The sequence below is a fragment of the Pararge aegeria genome, chromosome 2 (genome assembly GCF_905163445.1).
Source record: "Pararge aegeria chromosome 2, ilParAegt1.1, whole genome shotgun sequence".
In the NCBI taxonomy this organism is placed as follows: Eukaryota; Metazoa; Arthropoda; class Insecta; order Lepidoptera; family Nymphalidae; genus Pararge; species Pararge aegeria.
The window spans coordinates 8,060,678-8,075,049 of NC_053181.1; the positions used below are offsets into that span (position 1 = coordinate 8,060,678).

Consider the following 14,372-nt stretch of genomic DNA (forward strand, 5'->3'; position numbering starts at 1 on the left):
TTTATTCAAGGAAGTATAATATTACTAAATTCATTCGCGTTTGTGCCGTTAAATAAAAATCTCGAGGGGGCTGTTCGTTTTCCCGGGTCAGTAGTCTGTGACCTTTATCAAACTCCAAGATGCAAGGTATCTCCATACAAATTTCGACAAGAGCGATTTTGGCTGTTAATCCGTGCATACCTAACACACTGGTTATTTTTAAATCCCGCAGGAACGCTTCCTGGGCGCTTTTCCGGTAAAAAAGAATTGTATATCCATTTGCAGGGTTATAAAAGGCCTCCGCTTCTTTATCGTCTGGAACGCGGCGCCAATCAGTCGACCACGCGTGGACGTCTAATCGGTCGATATAAACCCATCCGTTGCTACGCGACATCTTACCGGAGAGCTTAAACCCATAGTAGCACGTCAAAATAAATTCTCAAATTTCCCCTGCCGGGATCAAAGCCTGGATCTCCCACTTAAATTCACATCGGCCACCGCCGCGCCAGGCAAAAGGTCGTCCAAAGGTGTACTACCAGTAGGCAACTCTTGGTCAACTTATCGTAGAGAGCAGCTTACTTTTTGCTGTTCGTCATAAAGCTTATTTTTGCATGCTCAAATTTAGTATCGAGTAGATAGATATCGATGTGCAAAAATATTTATACTACTAATTTAATATGTAATCTGTGATAGTTAGCGGCACGCACCGCTTCGCAGTTATGTGCGTTTTAGCAAATATCACTTGAAACATCGTGTGGCAACTTGAGTGCCTGAAAGTTCTTTATAATATTTCCAAAGGCGTGGGAATTCTATTCACTTTGCCTTGGTGGTGGACTAGGGCCTAGATCCTTATTATTCTGAGAAGTGATCCACGCCAATTTTTATTTGGAACAGTTACAATGGCACTCAAAAAATTAGCAAGGGTGGCACTGCAATAGTAAAAACTGTGCTGCATGTACCACCGCCCACCTCCGAGTTATGGTACACTAATTATACAAATGTTCCACTAGATTTAGTGTATTTTATATATTTGAGTTGTTTTGTTGTGTGTGCGTTTGTTCGTTTGTGTGTGTGTTTATATTAAAGATACGTAATACAGGATGGCTAGGGAGTAGGGATGTTATATAATAGTGATCTGGTCAGGTCTTGACCAGATCACTATTATATAACATTATTATATTTTATAGAAATAAACAAGAATAATATCGCATTTACAATTTAAAAATTGATAGAATTATTATTACTTTTTGACTTCTCGTGTTTCTCCTTTACTTAGATATAAATATCTTACGATTCAGGTGTGAACGTTCTGTGAGCGGGAAATTCTCGCAAGAATAATAATATCGTTATGTAAATATTGCCGTCAGGGGACATTGAAATCGTGAGTTCAACGTCACTATATAGATACGTAGATTTATTATAGCTAGAGTACTGCTACAGATGCTTGTAACTTCAAGGAATAAATGTGTAAATTTATTTTTTACGAGTTTTGCCTTGCTTAGAACAAAATTGAAGTATATTAGCAGGCTTATCTTGAAGTGATTCGCACGCACCGACGAGCAATTTGTAAGCAAAACGTACACTCTCCGAATAATATCACCCGAATGCCGGGTGCGTAGCCCTTTTACAGTAACCCGTGTAATAAATTTGAGTATACCGCCAGAGATTGCTATATCGTATAACGCGTTGTTCGTACAAAACAAGCTCGGTAAGAATTCTCGCCTTTCATCTATCTACCTTTCCTTGGGATTGTTACTTTTTATAAACATAGGTAAAAAATCTTTTCCTTTGCATGTTTTATTTCAAAGATAATAATATGTAGGCAGTCATTTCTTTGATATGACGTATGTTATGTCTTTGTTTCAATCCAATCTGTATAGAATTTTAAAGCTTATTTGCACGTTTCTAAAAATATCTATTAGTATGAGTTGAATAGAATTTTATAATTTACAAGCCCGCGACGCTCACTAAAAGTTTGATTTAAAAAATCCTTCGTGGATATCCACATTTTAATGGCTATCTGTACACCAAGCAGCCTAAGCTGTGCGATGATAGACCAGTCAAACAGTCAGTCATTCACCTTTTCCTTTTATGTATTCTTGTCTTTAGTTGTTTTTAAGTTTTTTGACGTCTAAGCTATTGATTTATATAATGAGGAATTAGCTACGATGATATTTAAACAAAATCTAAATAATTAAAATCATACTCATTGCACATGACTAGGTGGTTTGCTATAATTATTTTAACGTCCCCACCACGTTTGACAATTTTTTCCTGGGATAATTCTCTTCTCTCCTGGAGAAAATTCTCTTCTCTCCTTGATTGTGGTACTTTTGAGTATTTTATAAAATAAATACTCTGTGCTAATAACCATAATCCACATTTGTAATTGTAATTCGTTATTGATTTATGGGGAATATAGTAGTACATACAAAAAGAATATAGTAAATTAAAAAAAAAATTAGGTCCTAGAATGCATACACGTGTTCACACGCACATTTTTGTGTAGTTCGAACATTTTCTTTGATATGAAGTCTGAAATAAACGTTAAGTTTAAAAAGGTGGTGATCTATTTATTACCAGCCTTTTTGATTCTAAGATTAATCTGTCAGAGTTCAACAAGAAGAAACAAAGATTCGGTGATAATATAAACATTTTATCATTATCAACCAAGAGCGACCTACTACGACGGCACGGGTCTCCGAATGAGCAGGGTTTTGGCCGTAGTCCACCAAGTGTGGCTTGGAGCGGAATTCACACGCCTTTGAAACCTTATAATGAACTCTCAGGTGCAGGTTTTCTTACGATGTTTTCCTTCGAAAAGTTGAGAGGTGCGAGCCGGGGATTGAACTCGGTCAACACGATAGTAAGTCCACCAGTGGGCACAGAAATGTTCTAACAATATCAAACCATTGTCGGCCTACAATTCATAGAGCATTCTCCCTGATTTTTCAGAGAGTGTAGCTTACTTCGCTGGCCAAGTGCGTATTGGTAATAAAATCATTTGTTTTATTTATATTCGTCCTGCCAGTCATGACTTACGGTGCCGAAACGTGAGTACTGATAGCGAGGCTGATTCACAAACTATAAGTCGCTCAAGGTGCTGTGGAAAGAGCTATGCTTAGTATTTCTTTGAGGGATAAGATCCGTAACGAAGTGATTCGCCAAAGAACTAGAGTAACTGACATAGCCCTTCGGGCTAGCATACTAAAGTGGCAGTGGGCTGGTCACGCTTGTCGGAGGACCGATGCACGATGGAGTCGAAAGGGCCTCGAGTGGAGACCGCGTGTCGGTATACCTCTGATAAGTGGCATGCATCGACTGGATGAGAAAAGCCGAAAATAGGAAAATTTGGCACTGCTTGAAAGAGGCCTATGTCCAGCGGTGGACACACATTGGCTGATGATGATGATGACGATGATGAAACATTTATTGATTGTCATATCACGAACAAAAGCCACCATAATCCGAAGTCTGTTGAGTTTCCTTTTAAGATAATAACGTGCCGGTAATCCTATGGGAGCTGTTACGGCACATCTTACAATTTTACAAGTTATTTTGCCAGTGAAACGTACGGGTAATAACCAAGTTGAACACGTAGATTACTGTAGCTTTAGTACAATACTTGCTCGCTCGCAATCGAGGATTCGATTTCGCATGTCAAACTCTGTAAAAGTAAAATTTATCTAATATCACTAGTTTTAGAATCGCAAACCCTGTATATCTGATTTTGATTTTACAACCTTATTTTGAAAAGTACAAACTAAAAATTCTTTATAATTGTAGACCAATTTGATCTTTAATACAATGCTAATAAGATAAATTTTACTCAGATGTTCAAGGATTTCCATACTCGGTAACGACTCCTCGATTGCGAGGGAGAAAATCTTGCACTAAGGCTACTAGGCGGAGTGAACAGTGCGCGATACGGTAGGTATCTGTGTTAAGCCGCGCTTATCTTCTTCATAATAAATGCAAATGAACTCCTAACGTTTAATGCATTCGTCCATTGCATCTCTGAAAGCCAGGTGCCTCCTTATTTTTTGTTAAACTGTTACCTACACTTAGTTAACTTTAAATATAGATTCACGGATTCGTATATATGCCAAAGTGTTTACTTTTCAGTCTGCTTAACTCAGTGTTTGTTTACTAAGTACGTTCCTACACTAAATGCATGTGGGATTGAGTTAACGAATTAGTTATCCATACCATATAAGTAAAGTTACAATGTTTTGTACATAATATTATTAAAATGTGTTGATGATCAAGCTTAAACCTGACGCATTCGTCAATTTTTGAAGCCAAATATTTAAAGTAATCGAGGTTCACAATAATTTAAGATTGTATTATTTATTCTACTGAAATGAAATATAGATATTTAAGGTTTTAAAATCAACTTCAATTGACGAAGGAAGCTTGAAGTTATTCTTATCTGAGAAGGGGTTAAGGCCGTTGTCTACCACGGTGGCCCAGTGCGTTATTATCGCCTTGTTTTTGTCTCCAATTGATTAACACCATTATATTGGATAGAAGCAGGCGTTACTTACCGGAATTCCATGATGTATTATACTTACTACTATTATATTAATATACATTGCAGAAGATCTGTTTGTGTGGAGTATAAGGATTGAAAAAATTTAAGCTGTAATTTATAGAGACAACCCATACCAGTGTATAAAAAAGTGTCAGTGCGCCTATCTTCATATAAAGTAAAAACGAAAATAACTTTCAGTCAAATCAATAGTTGAGCATTATTTATCCATTTAAGCCGTACCAATAGAACAAGGAGATTAGAGATAGTGAACTGTTAATTAATCCGTCGGATATAGGGTTCCATTATCGGAATGGTAATTCCTCCATCGGTCGCAATGCAGGGACGCAGTTTGTTTAAGCTGACGGCGACTGATGATTGATTCATCACTAATCGGTCCAAGCTAAGACTAGAGATTAATTATTTATTTATTAAGTACCGTCTTGAGAAACTTTTTGGTTATTTAGAGTATGTATAAGTATGTAACAAAAATAATGTTAATTGCAACAAAAATCTGTGTATTACAAAGAGGATACATTTGTCACTGATATTTTTATTTTATTGTAAGAGACGCATATTAATAATCTGGGACCGTAAAGTAGGTACCAAAGTCTTATTTTCATAAGCGAGACATTCGCTGAACTACCTTTTTTTTTGTGCACAGGCTACCTCCGACCCTTAGGCAGGACAGAAGTTATTAAGGACTCCCCCTCTGTAAAAGGAGCATACCCGAACTAAAAACCTTCACGGCTTGTCCCTCTTCTTGGCTTTGTTAGACGCTCGAGGCACCCGTTGGACGACCTTGCTGAACTATTTTAATTTCCTTACGCGTTTAGGCATTAGTTATATGAGAATTATTATTTATTTATTAAACTAAATTACGAATGATACCGAGAACCACTGCGTCAGTCTATTGGACTAACCTTCGTTTAAACATAAAACTAATAATAGAGTGTTTAATATAAATAATGAATCATCACTGTGCCGTTAATGGTACTCAGCAAAGAAAACAGTTCAACGCTTAGACCAATACAAGTTCGTTTCAAATGATAAGATCACGCCTTTTAGCTAGCTAGTTGCTTGGATGTCTTTTCGTCGAGCGAAATCACTTTGATATGAAATAGCAACAAAAATTGGTCTGATAAAATTGCCCGAGGCTACACTCCCGATACCCATTGATGTTATTATCAACTTAGGCCCTGAAAGACTATCGATCATTCTATAACAGCGCTCTTTGTAACCTAGCGTCAGTGTAGAAAGATGTGTTTTTTTATGCTGTAGGTGAGTCTAAAAGTTTTTGGGATAGCATTCTATATTTTCTCAAAATATAAAAGTTATGTTTGTTATAAGTGACTAGTTTTTTTATCCGATAAACGATGCTGATATTATATAGCTTGTTCAATATATAGGTTGTATGACGCAATATAAAGGTAAAGAACTTAGAGTTTAATGGTAGATACATTGAAGGCCACTTAACGATAATAAGACCATCATTTCCAATTTTTAATCGATGTAAAGTAGGATCATGTTTTTATATGACATATACGGATAGGGGTGGGAAGTGAACGTCCGCCTACTCCTCTCTGTATGAAAAATGTGATATCATAAATGAAAAGGAAACAGCATACATTATTTTATTCAGCATATATATTTTAATGGAAAAACCCATAATGGACTTGGAAATACTAATATATTTTATAGTCACTTTAGTTCATTTTGTAAGGACTTCAAGGCTGTAGGGTTCATCTCCATTCAAAAGTTATTAAAACTAATAGTTCTAAATTTTAAACTAAGCTAGATATAGCTTATATTGTAAATTTGAAAGTTTGTATGAATAGATATATGAATTTTACTCTATCACGCAAAAACTACAGAACCAATTTGACTTTAATTTTGGAATGGAGATAGATTTTACTTTGGCTTAACACATTGGCTGCTTTTTATCCCGGGAAAATGTACGGTTCCCGCAGGATTCATGAAAAAGCAAAAAACCGCGTACGAAGCCGCGGGCAATAGCTGGTAATAAATATCTGTACCTATTTGTTTTGTCAGTTGTAAATTTTGACCAAGATTTTTAAATTTTAACGAATCATAAAGTTAGTACAAAACATAAATATTGTTTTGAATTAGATTTACATGACGCTAGGATAGAGCCACAGAATAAAGAAGGTAAAGCTATATTTAGATCAGTGTAAGACATAGAGTTATTTTTAATGGAATGATCTACCGATAGTTTTTGTATGAAGATACACCCGGCCATCTTAAGGTCCATACAAAATAAACTAAAATGGTTCTAAAAGTACCTCATCAATTGCAATGCGCTACGACGTGCCAAGTACCTACGCGATAACTTTTAGTGTAATTGTTATGGTATGTTGGTCTTTATCATTTAAAGATAAAAGAAAAATGCTTTTTAAGTATGGGAATAAATCCCGCCAAACATCAATACACATAGGGATAGGGGGTATTTAAAGTTAATCTTCTAAAGGTTAAATGGCGACGCTGTTTGTGATTTAATAGACTTTTTAAGCTAGTGATTATTGACGGACCAAGAAAATGGCCCGACATCGCCGTCATTTGTGACAAAAAATATGCTAAGTACAAAATAACGACCGGTCTAATGTGCACAGGCACATATGCAACCCGATGTGTTTCAATGTCGTGTACCCATTAGTAATGCGTGTCTGGGCATAAAAAAAATGGTTCAGGATACTCGCACCGAGTTGCCAATGTGTATCTAGCTTAAACGTCCCTAAAGAAAAACCTACTGAAATAAAAGCCAATAACAATTATGTATCTAATGAGAATTTTATCCGTAAGTATGCTCGACTAACTATAACAATGTTCGAGATAATTAGTATCTCCAAAGCTAACGTCTAAAGAAAGGTATACCTAATAATGTGCCTACAACTTATCTACATTACATGTATAAATATCTTATTTTCGTTTTATTCGGATATTGTCGGCCGTTTGATATTTATTTCATGAACAGTCAATCACGCAAATAGAAAGCTTCACCTTTTATATTGACATGGAGAAGGTTCTATATGTAAATATTTGCTTGTAACTCGTAGAGCTTTGGGATTTCTGAAGTCAACTTCGTGGACTGAGTGGACTTTCGGCGTTTGCCGCGTCTGTAAAGGCATACACTAAAATACTTTTTGTAGAGAACTTTAAAGGCTTTCACTTTGTGAATATGGATATTTCATTCATATTTCACTTGTTAAACACTTATATTATTTTAATTTCATTTAAAAATAACCTAATTCAGGAATACTCATTAATGTTTAACTACATTGGTAATGTTTTCTGAAATGAAATATGACAATATTTCATCGATTTATTCGTAGATCTTTTACACTGGGTGAATATATCAATTTTTTCAAACTTTGTGCTTTCGTCTTCATGTCGGTCTCGTATTGATAAAGATCTTCAGAGTTGGAGGGTTTAACTCTTCAACTGACTGTTAGTAGAAAACTTCTAGTAACAAGTACGTACTTTATTACAAAACAAACGACTGGCAATCACTTTACTAATTTTCTCATTTAAAAAATGGCTTAATACATCCGCCATGTTGATTTTTATGAAAACTATTTATAACTATTTTAATTTGGGATAATGAAAGTATTTCAACGATAAGCATGCGTGCAACTTTGTAAACTACCTAATGGTGGGATAAAAAAAACAAATATGTTCGTACTAGGTACATAAACGTGTAAAAAGTATAGTGGACAATCGTATAGAAAACTGTGAAGAGCAATTTAAACACAGATCTAAATTAACGTGCAACAAAATTGTTACCCGTGTGTAGTGCATTCTATTTTGTACGCTAGATGCATGTATGAGACGAAATGGTCCCCAAGATGACAGTAGCGTCGAAGTACCGAGAAATTGTATTACCGTGGCATGCTCGGAAGGCTATGGCGATGAGTGCATTCGTTACTGACATAACGGGCAGCTTTGAAGAGCAATTTGACATTGCATATGTTCTCTATAACGTTCGGATATGAGAATGTTACTAGTGCGAGTAGCCTAGCGAAGTTGGAACTGTGTCTCATAACTATTAATGATTTGCACTGAGAAACTTTAACTGCTTTGTGTTTACAAGTGTTTCAGTGTTAAGTCATTACAGTTGCAATTAAAACTAAGGCATAACTTTGCCGAATGTCCAAAGCACACTCGTGATATTGTTTCCCGAATGCATACACTGGGTTTTGTTATAATGACATATATAGGATGGAAGATGGAATTAATTAAAACTTTTCTGTTTTCAATGATCTACGTTACGATTAAAACTGATTCTTTTAAGAGGGTTTACTATGCCCTTTTCTTAAAACATTTTATTTGTAGATATTGCATCTATTTTACCAGCCACATAACTGTTTTTTTTAAATTAAATGTTAAATGTTTTAAAATACTACTTAATCAACGAAGGTTCCACATATTTTGTAAGGAACTTGAAAATATTCAGACTTTACAAATACAGTGTGTGACTACTATTATATACTTAATACTTATAGTATATAATACTTTACTACTACGCTACGTCTCAATACGCTGCTGGCTGCAAGTCTGATTACCATAATGATTTATCACGCTGTGAGGCCCTTCTTTTTTTTTGGCGTAGCGTAGGAGGTAGCAATAAAAGCTTTATTGCTACCTCCTTGGTCAGGACGGATGTTATGTGGGACTCCCCTTTTCTCATCTCCTTTTTTCTTTAATAGCCATCACCAAGAAGTCACCTATTTGCTCGCTATCTAAACTCTTAGTCCTCTTTACATATCCGATGTCTAGAGTAGTCAATTCTGCCCAACTTAAATAACATGATCCCTGTGCCATAGTATCATACAGTCCAGGGTAAGCGTAAAGCAGGAAAAATCCTCCTCCAATACGAGGTATATAAAAAAGTTAGGTAGGCAGTGCCTTTGTGCATGTATGAAATCACTGGAAAATGGCCGCCATAGGGCCGCAATACGCCTTGTCCAAACAGAAAAGTATTTGAAACCACGTAATAATTTCAAGTCGAGCATTGTAAAACCTACATTGTTTCAATGGGGTAGCTTATTTCGTGCGAGCTTTTTCAATTTGCCCAATTCATTAGGAAGATTAGGTGAAAGCGAGTTTTCATTTTCAAAGGGATATTTTGAGTGCCTAAGTTCGTTTTATACTTAATTAAATATTAAACTAAAAGCTTCAAGCGTAACAACCAACAAAATAGTACCTACTAGAGTTTTACTTATAAAATAAAATAGAATATTGCGACTAGATTACATGTGTTGAACCAATCTTCTTACATCATCGGTAGTTGTTGATCTTTTATAACTAACGGTTTTCTCCCTAGAATCAAACTTTGCGTAAACAAATCTAAGAAACACGAGTTTCGAAGAGAATAATACAAAGTTGTTTTTATTTAATATTAAGTGTTTTTACACAGTGTTTTCAAACAGCGCTAGTTTGCTTAGTACCAAAACATTATCGCTAACCTCTGATTTGTTTGGAAATTAATGCGCACTCAACGCGTGACGCCGAGCTATCCTTAGAGTAGGTACATCGATGATATATATTTTGGTACATTTCCATATATATAGCTACTATATATATATTTCCAAATATATAGTAGTTATAGAGCTTTTGTGACAGAACTCGTCCGGAGAAGTATTTATTTATTTATTTATACTCTTTATTTGTATACCACACAGAAAAACGAGTAAAAAAAAGAACAAACACGTGAAGAATGAAGCAGGATACAAAAGGCGGCCTTATCGATAAATTGCGATCTCTGCCAGGCAGCTATAGGATTAGGAAAATTAAAAACTAACTCCTAAAGCCATGCTTATTTCTGCCGCCAAGAAGTATCGCTGCGTGACAGTCTCAAGAGCGAAGTTTCCTGTGTAATTTCAGGTACCAACGAGGCTTATCACCTATGGCTCAGGTTTATCGTACACACACTGGGTGTTTTGTAGAACGTGTTCCTTAAACCCTGTCCTTTATTCGTGTGAAGCGAAATGTTGCTCTGTTTATAGCAGATTATCCACTTACCATCCGGAAAGGAGAATTATCACTATAAAAAATATTTAGCTTAATGAGTTGTGAAGAGCAATGTATGGACCACACAGCTAAGAAGGTTAGATTTCAGGTCACGAATTCCAGACACGCACTGTAAACCAAAGTGTCCATAGGCCCCTCCAAGATGGGTGGGTTCGTGGAATTGTGCTTTTACTTTTAATCACTAAACTTTTTTAAAGTTGTCACTGTAATGATTTTAAAGAGAATAATAGCACTATATATTTTTGTTAAATCAAATTTAAAGTGGTTTTTTCTTGTGCTGTCAAGACTTTTCAATATACATGATGAAACTAAACCTTTGTACTTTGTATTATAACTTTTAATATTTTGTTCCACCCTTGTTCATAACATCGTGAAGATAAAGTTCAAACTTTCTAAACAAACATACGTGGCGCTCCAACTTTACCTTAACAAGAGGGATTTACGTTTTATTATAATAATAGGCAACAATATTTTTATCTGCAAAGGAAACCTCTTTCTAGCTTATCATTCTTTTCAGATTCCGGTTTTGTATGCGATATTACAATGGATGTGCTATCTCTAGCCTCGGCAGTTTGATTACGTAACAAAATGTATCCCAGAGAGCAGCTGTCGCTTCAATCAACAAGCGTGGCAATATTCGTTTGTCTGATCAAGTATTAGGTTCAGTCTACATAAATGACAACCTCGTAACCTGTTTCGCTTTTAGATGATTAAAAAGGTAATGCAATATCGCTTTTCGATCCGGGATATACGAAAATACGTGACATAGCAAGGGAGTTAATGTATCAAACCAATATGATAGCTTTAGCTAAGCCACGACTTTTTTAAACTCACACTCTAAGCGTCTTTTACATACTTAACGGCAAGGCATACGAGTACGTTACAGTTTGGTTTTGCATGGCTTCGCTCTAAATTGAAAAATTACTTTCTTACAAAACTATTATAGTGGTATATTACTGAGCGGCGTATTGAGTAGGAGCTCGACTTGACTTTCGGGGGGTTGAGTTCGAATCCCAGCACGCACCTCTAACTTTTCTAAATTATGTGCGTTTTAAGTAATTATAATATCACTGGCTTCAACGGTGAAGGAAAACATCGCGAGGAAACCTGCATGCCTGAGAGTTCTAGATAATGTTCTCAGAGGTGTGTGGAGTCCAACAATCCGCAATGGGCCAGTTGTGTTGTGAACTACGGCCTTAACCCCTTCTACTTGTGGAGGGGATCCGTTGCCCTGTAGTGGGCCGGTAATGGGTTGATGTGATTATGATGATTATATTACTGTCTATGAACTGGGTCATTGGGCCAACAAAATGGCACCCTCTGATTGGTGCTAACCGTTAAAAGAGCACCAAAAAGTGCACAAGGTAACCGTGAAATGCCGATTTATACTGCTAAAAACAATTATCCCTCCTCATCCCAGATGATATATAGATATATAGTCGTTCTGGCAATGTTATGTAGAGTTACTTAAGATATACAGAAAGTACGACTTTATTCTATCGAGGTCCTTTGTAGTTCATTGCATTCTAACATATGAGCTGTGGGTTAAATTAGTGTCAAATATTTGTTAATAGTATTAGCTGATAAGGCCTTGGATCTGTATTCATTATATCCACGACTAACTGTTGCCCGTGTTTATTGTCTGCGTTTATAAAGGTTTCTCAAAAATTCCTTCGAAACCGTTTGTGTTTCTGGGATGGAAAGTAGCATATGTTGTATCTTAGGGCTTAGTTAAAGCGTGAAAGAAGGACAAACAATCTATTTCTGAGTTTGTTTGCAACAAAACATTTTCACGTTTATAATACTAGTAAGGATAGCATCAAATAAGAGAATTTTTTATAGTCAGAAAAGACCTAAAGAGTAATAATAATAATAATTTATTCACAAGAATAAAGGTACATAGAGTTTTTATAATATTAAATAGAATCCAGTACATTCTACCAGTTGGTGTATGAATATTTCACAATATCAAAAATGTTACAGTAATGGGATTAAATTAAGGAAGTGCCTACTTAACAATTTTTTATAATTCAATAGATAAATATATATTAATTTTTAAAATCATCGTTTCAATATTCTGCAATATCATAATAACATTTATTTAACAATAATTCTTGTATGCGTTTTCTGAACATATTAATAGTAGTAGATGCCTATATTGATCTTTCTTTCAACTAAGTAACTCTAGGCCAAAAAACAAGTGGATCGTGGTGGTCGCTTAGAGCGTGAAGGAATAACAAACCAACAACCACTTAAATATTATATTTATAATATTCTTAAGGATTATAACTGTTTTGAACACATAATAAGTAGATATATTATACTAGGTGTGGACTAAGCTTAAGCGTCTTACCCGATGTAGCGTACTGGTTTGTCCTCGTGTACGTGTCGTAATCATCGTCGTAAATTGACGCCTCGGTGCTCAGCAAGAGGCTACAAGACGTTAGCCAAAACACCCACCACATTGTCAGTCCGGGCAGTCTTTCACTTATGTTTGAACACTTATTTAAGATGCACTTTTTCTTTCTTCATGAGAATGTTGAACTGGATGATATCGTTATTAAAGATTTATTTGCGGCTACTAGAAGTTTACAATTCAACTATAATATAATATAAAATACTAAAACTGTAATTTTCATCCCTCTCCGACTATTTACTGTATATTATGAATTTATTTCTTTAAAACTTAAATACCAGTGTTTATGTTTGCGTTTTAAACTATTGGCTTTCTATTACATATTCATCATAATTATTATTAATATAAGTGTGGGTATGAAATGGCTATATAAATATAATATAAATGTTAGTTTATTAATTATATACCTCTTGGCAGTGGCGTGCATAGAGGGTATGCACAGGGTATGCAGATGATATAAAATGAAGAAAACCTCTAGTAAGAATGAAAAAAAATTAAGGATAGGCTTTGTAAGGGTTATAAAAGCCTACGCTTGAGTATTTTATAACTTGTACTGGCGATTTTTTTTCATTTTGTATCATCTGCATACCCTGTGCATACCCTCTATGCACGCCACTGCCTCTTGGCATATCTAAGTTAAAGTTCCTAAATATCATATACCTATTCCTTCTACCTTTCTTTTACCGCGTTTAATGAAGTTTTTACATACACATTAGTCGATCGAGACATAGTTTAAAAATAATTGAACGCTGGCTAAAACAATAGTACTTAAGAGTTTTTTTTTACCTATCAAATAATGCTTTATTCGTATTGACAACTCCATTAACGAATTGAGTGCAATTAGTGACCTTATAAATTATCGATAAACTCTTGTTATTCTTACAGTCGCATATAGATTTAATATTAATGCTTAGTTAGTCCAATCGTATTTAGATATAGGCATAACGTATTTAGGATCCACCACCCTCAATTACTGGCAAGAATGAAGTGTCTCTTTTAATTAAAAACCAGTCAGAGCTACATAACTTACGTAATCGTTAGTATTCGGAACAGGAAGTGGGTCACGGCTTTTGCTTACTAATTCTAATATTATAGATACAATAATACTGTGATAATGAGGAAAAATGAAGGACGCGTGAGGCAAATACTTTTAGCAGTTTGATATCGCGCGCTGTTTTTGTGAGGACACTCTCTGAATACTGAACGTTGTTTGTTTTGTACTAAAAAAGGAATCTCCTGTGACCCTAGTGCAAATATATATACTTATTTGCTCTTCATTCACGTGTGTATTCCTTGTTAAATATTTTCTCCTACACGTACCTACTTGCAGAATTAAAGCCATTTACCCTAACACGTTAAAATTATACTCTAAGCTCAGGATGGAGATTTTTAAGATCT

At 35.3% G+C, this 14,372-nt stretch overlaps 1 protein-coding gene across 12 annotated transcripts in view; it reads right to left on the reverse strand.

Moving 5' to 3' along the window:
* Positions 1-14,372, reverse strand: part of LOC120632383 (low-density lipoprotein receptor) — a 298,871-nt gene that overhangs the window by 42,680 nt on the left and 241,819 nt on the right. For 2 of the 12 annotated variants that reach the window (XM_039902267.1, XM_039902260.1), the window contains exon 2: positions 12,912-13,102. The exons of 7 other annotated variants lie outside the window; for them this stretch is intronic. In XM_039902267.1, coding sequence (XP_039758201.1) covers positions 12,912-13,023 — 112 coding nt within the window. In that variant the 5' untranslated portion in view covers positions 13,024-13,102. Of the gene's footprint in view, positions 1-12,911; positions 13,159-14,372 lie in introns of all 12 variants that reach the window. 3 more of the 12 variants (XM_039902261.1, XM_039902258.1, XM_039902257.1) reach the window with 2 other exon arrangements.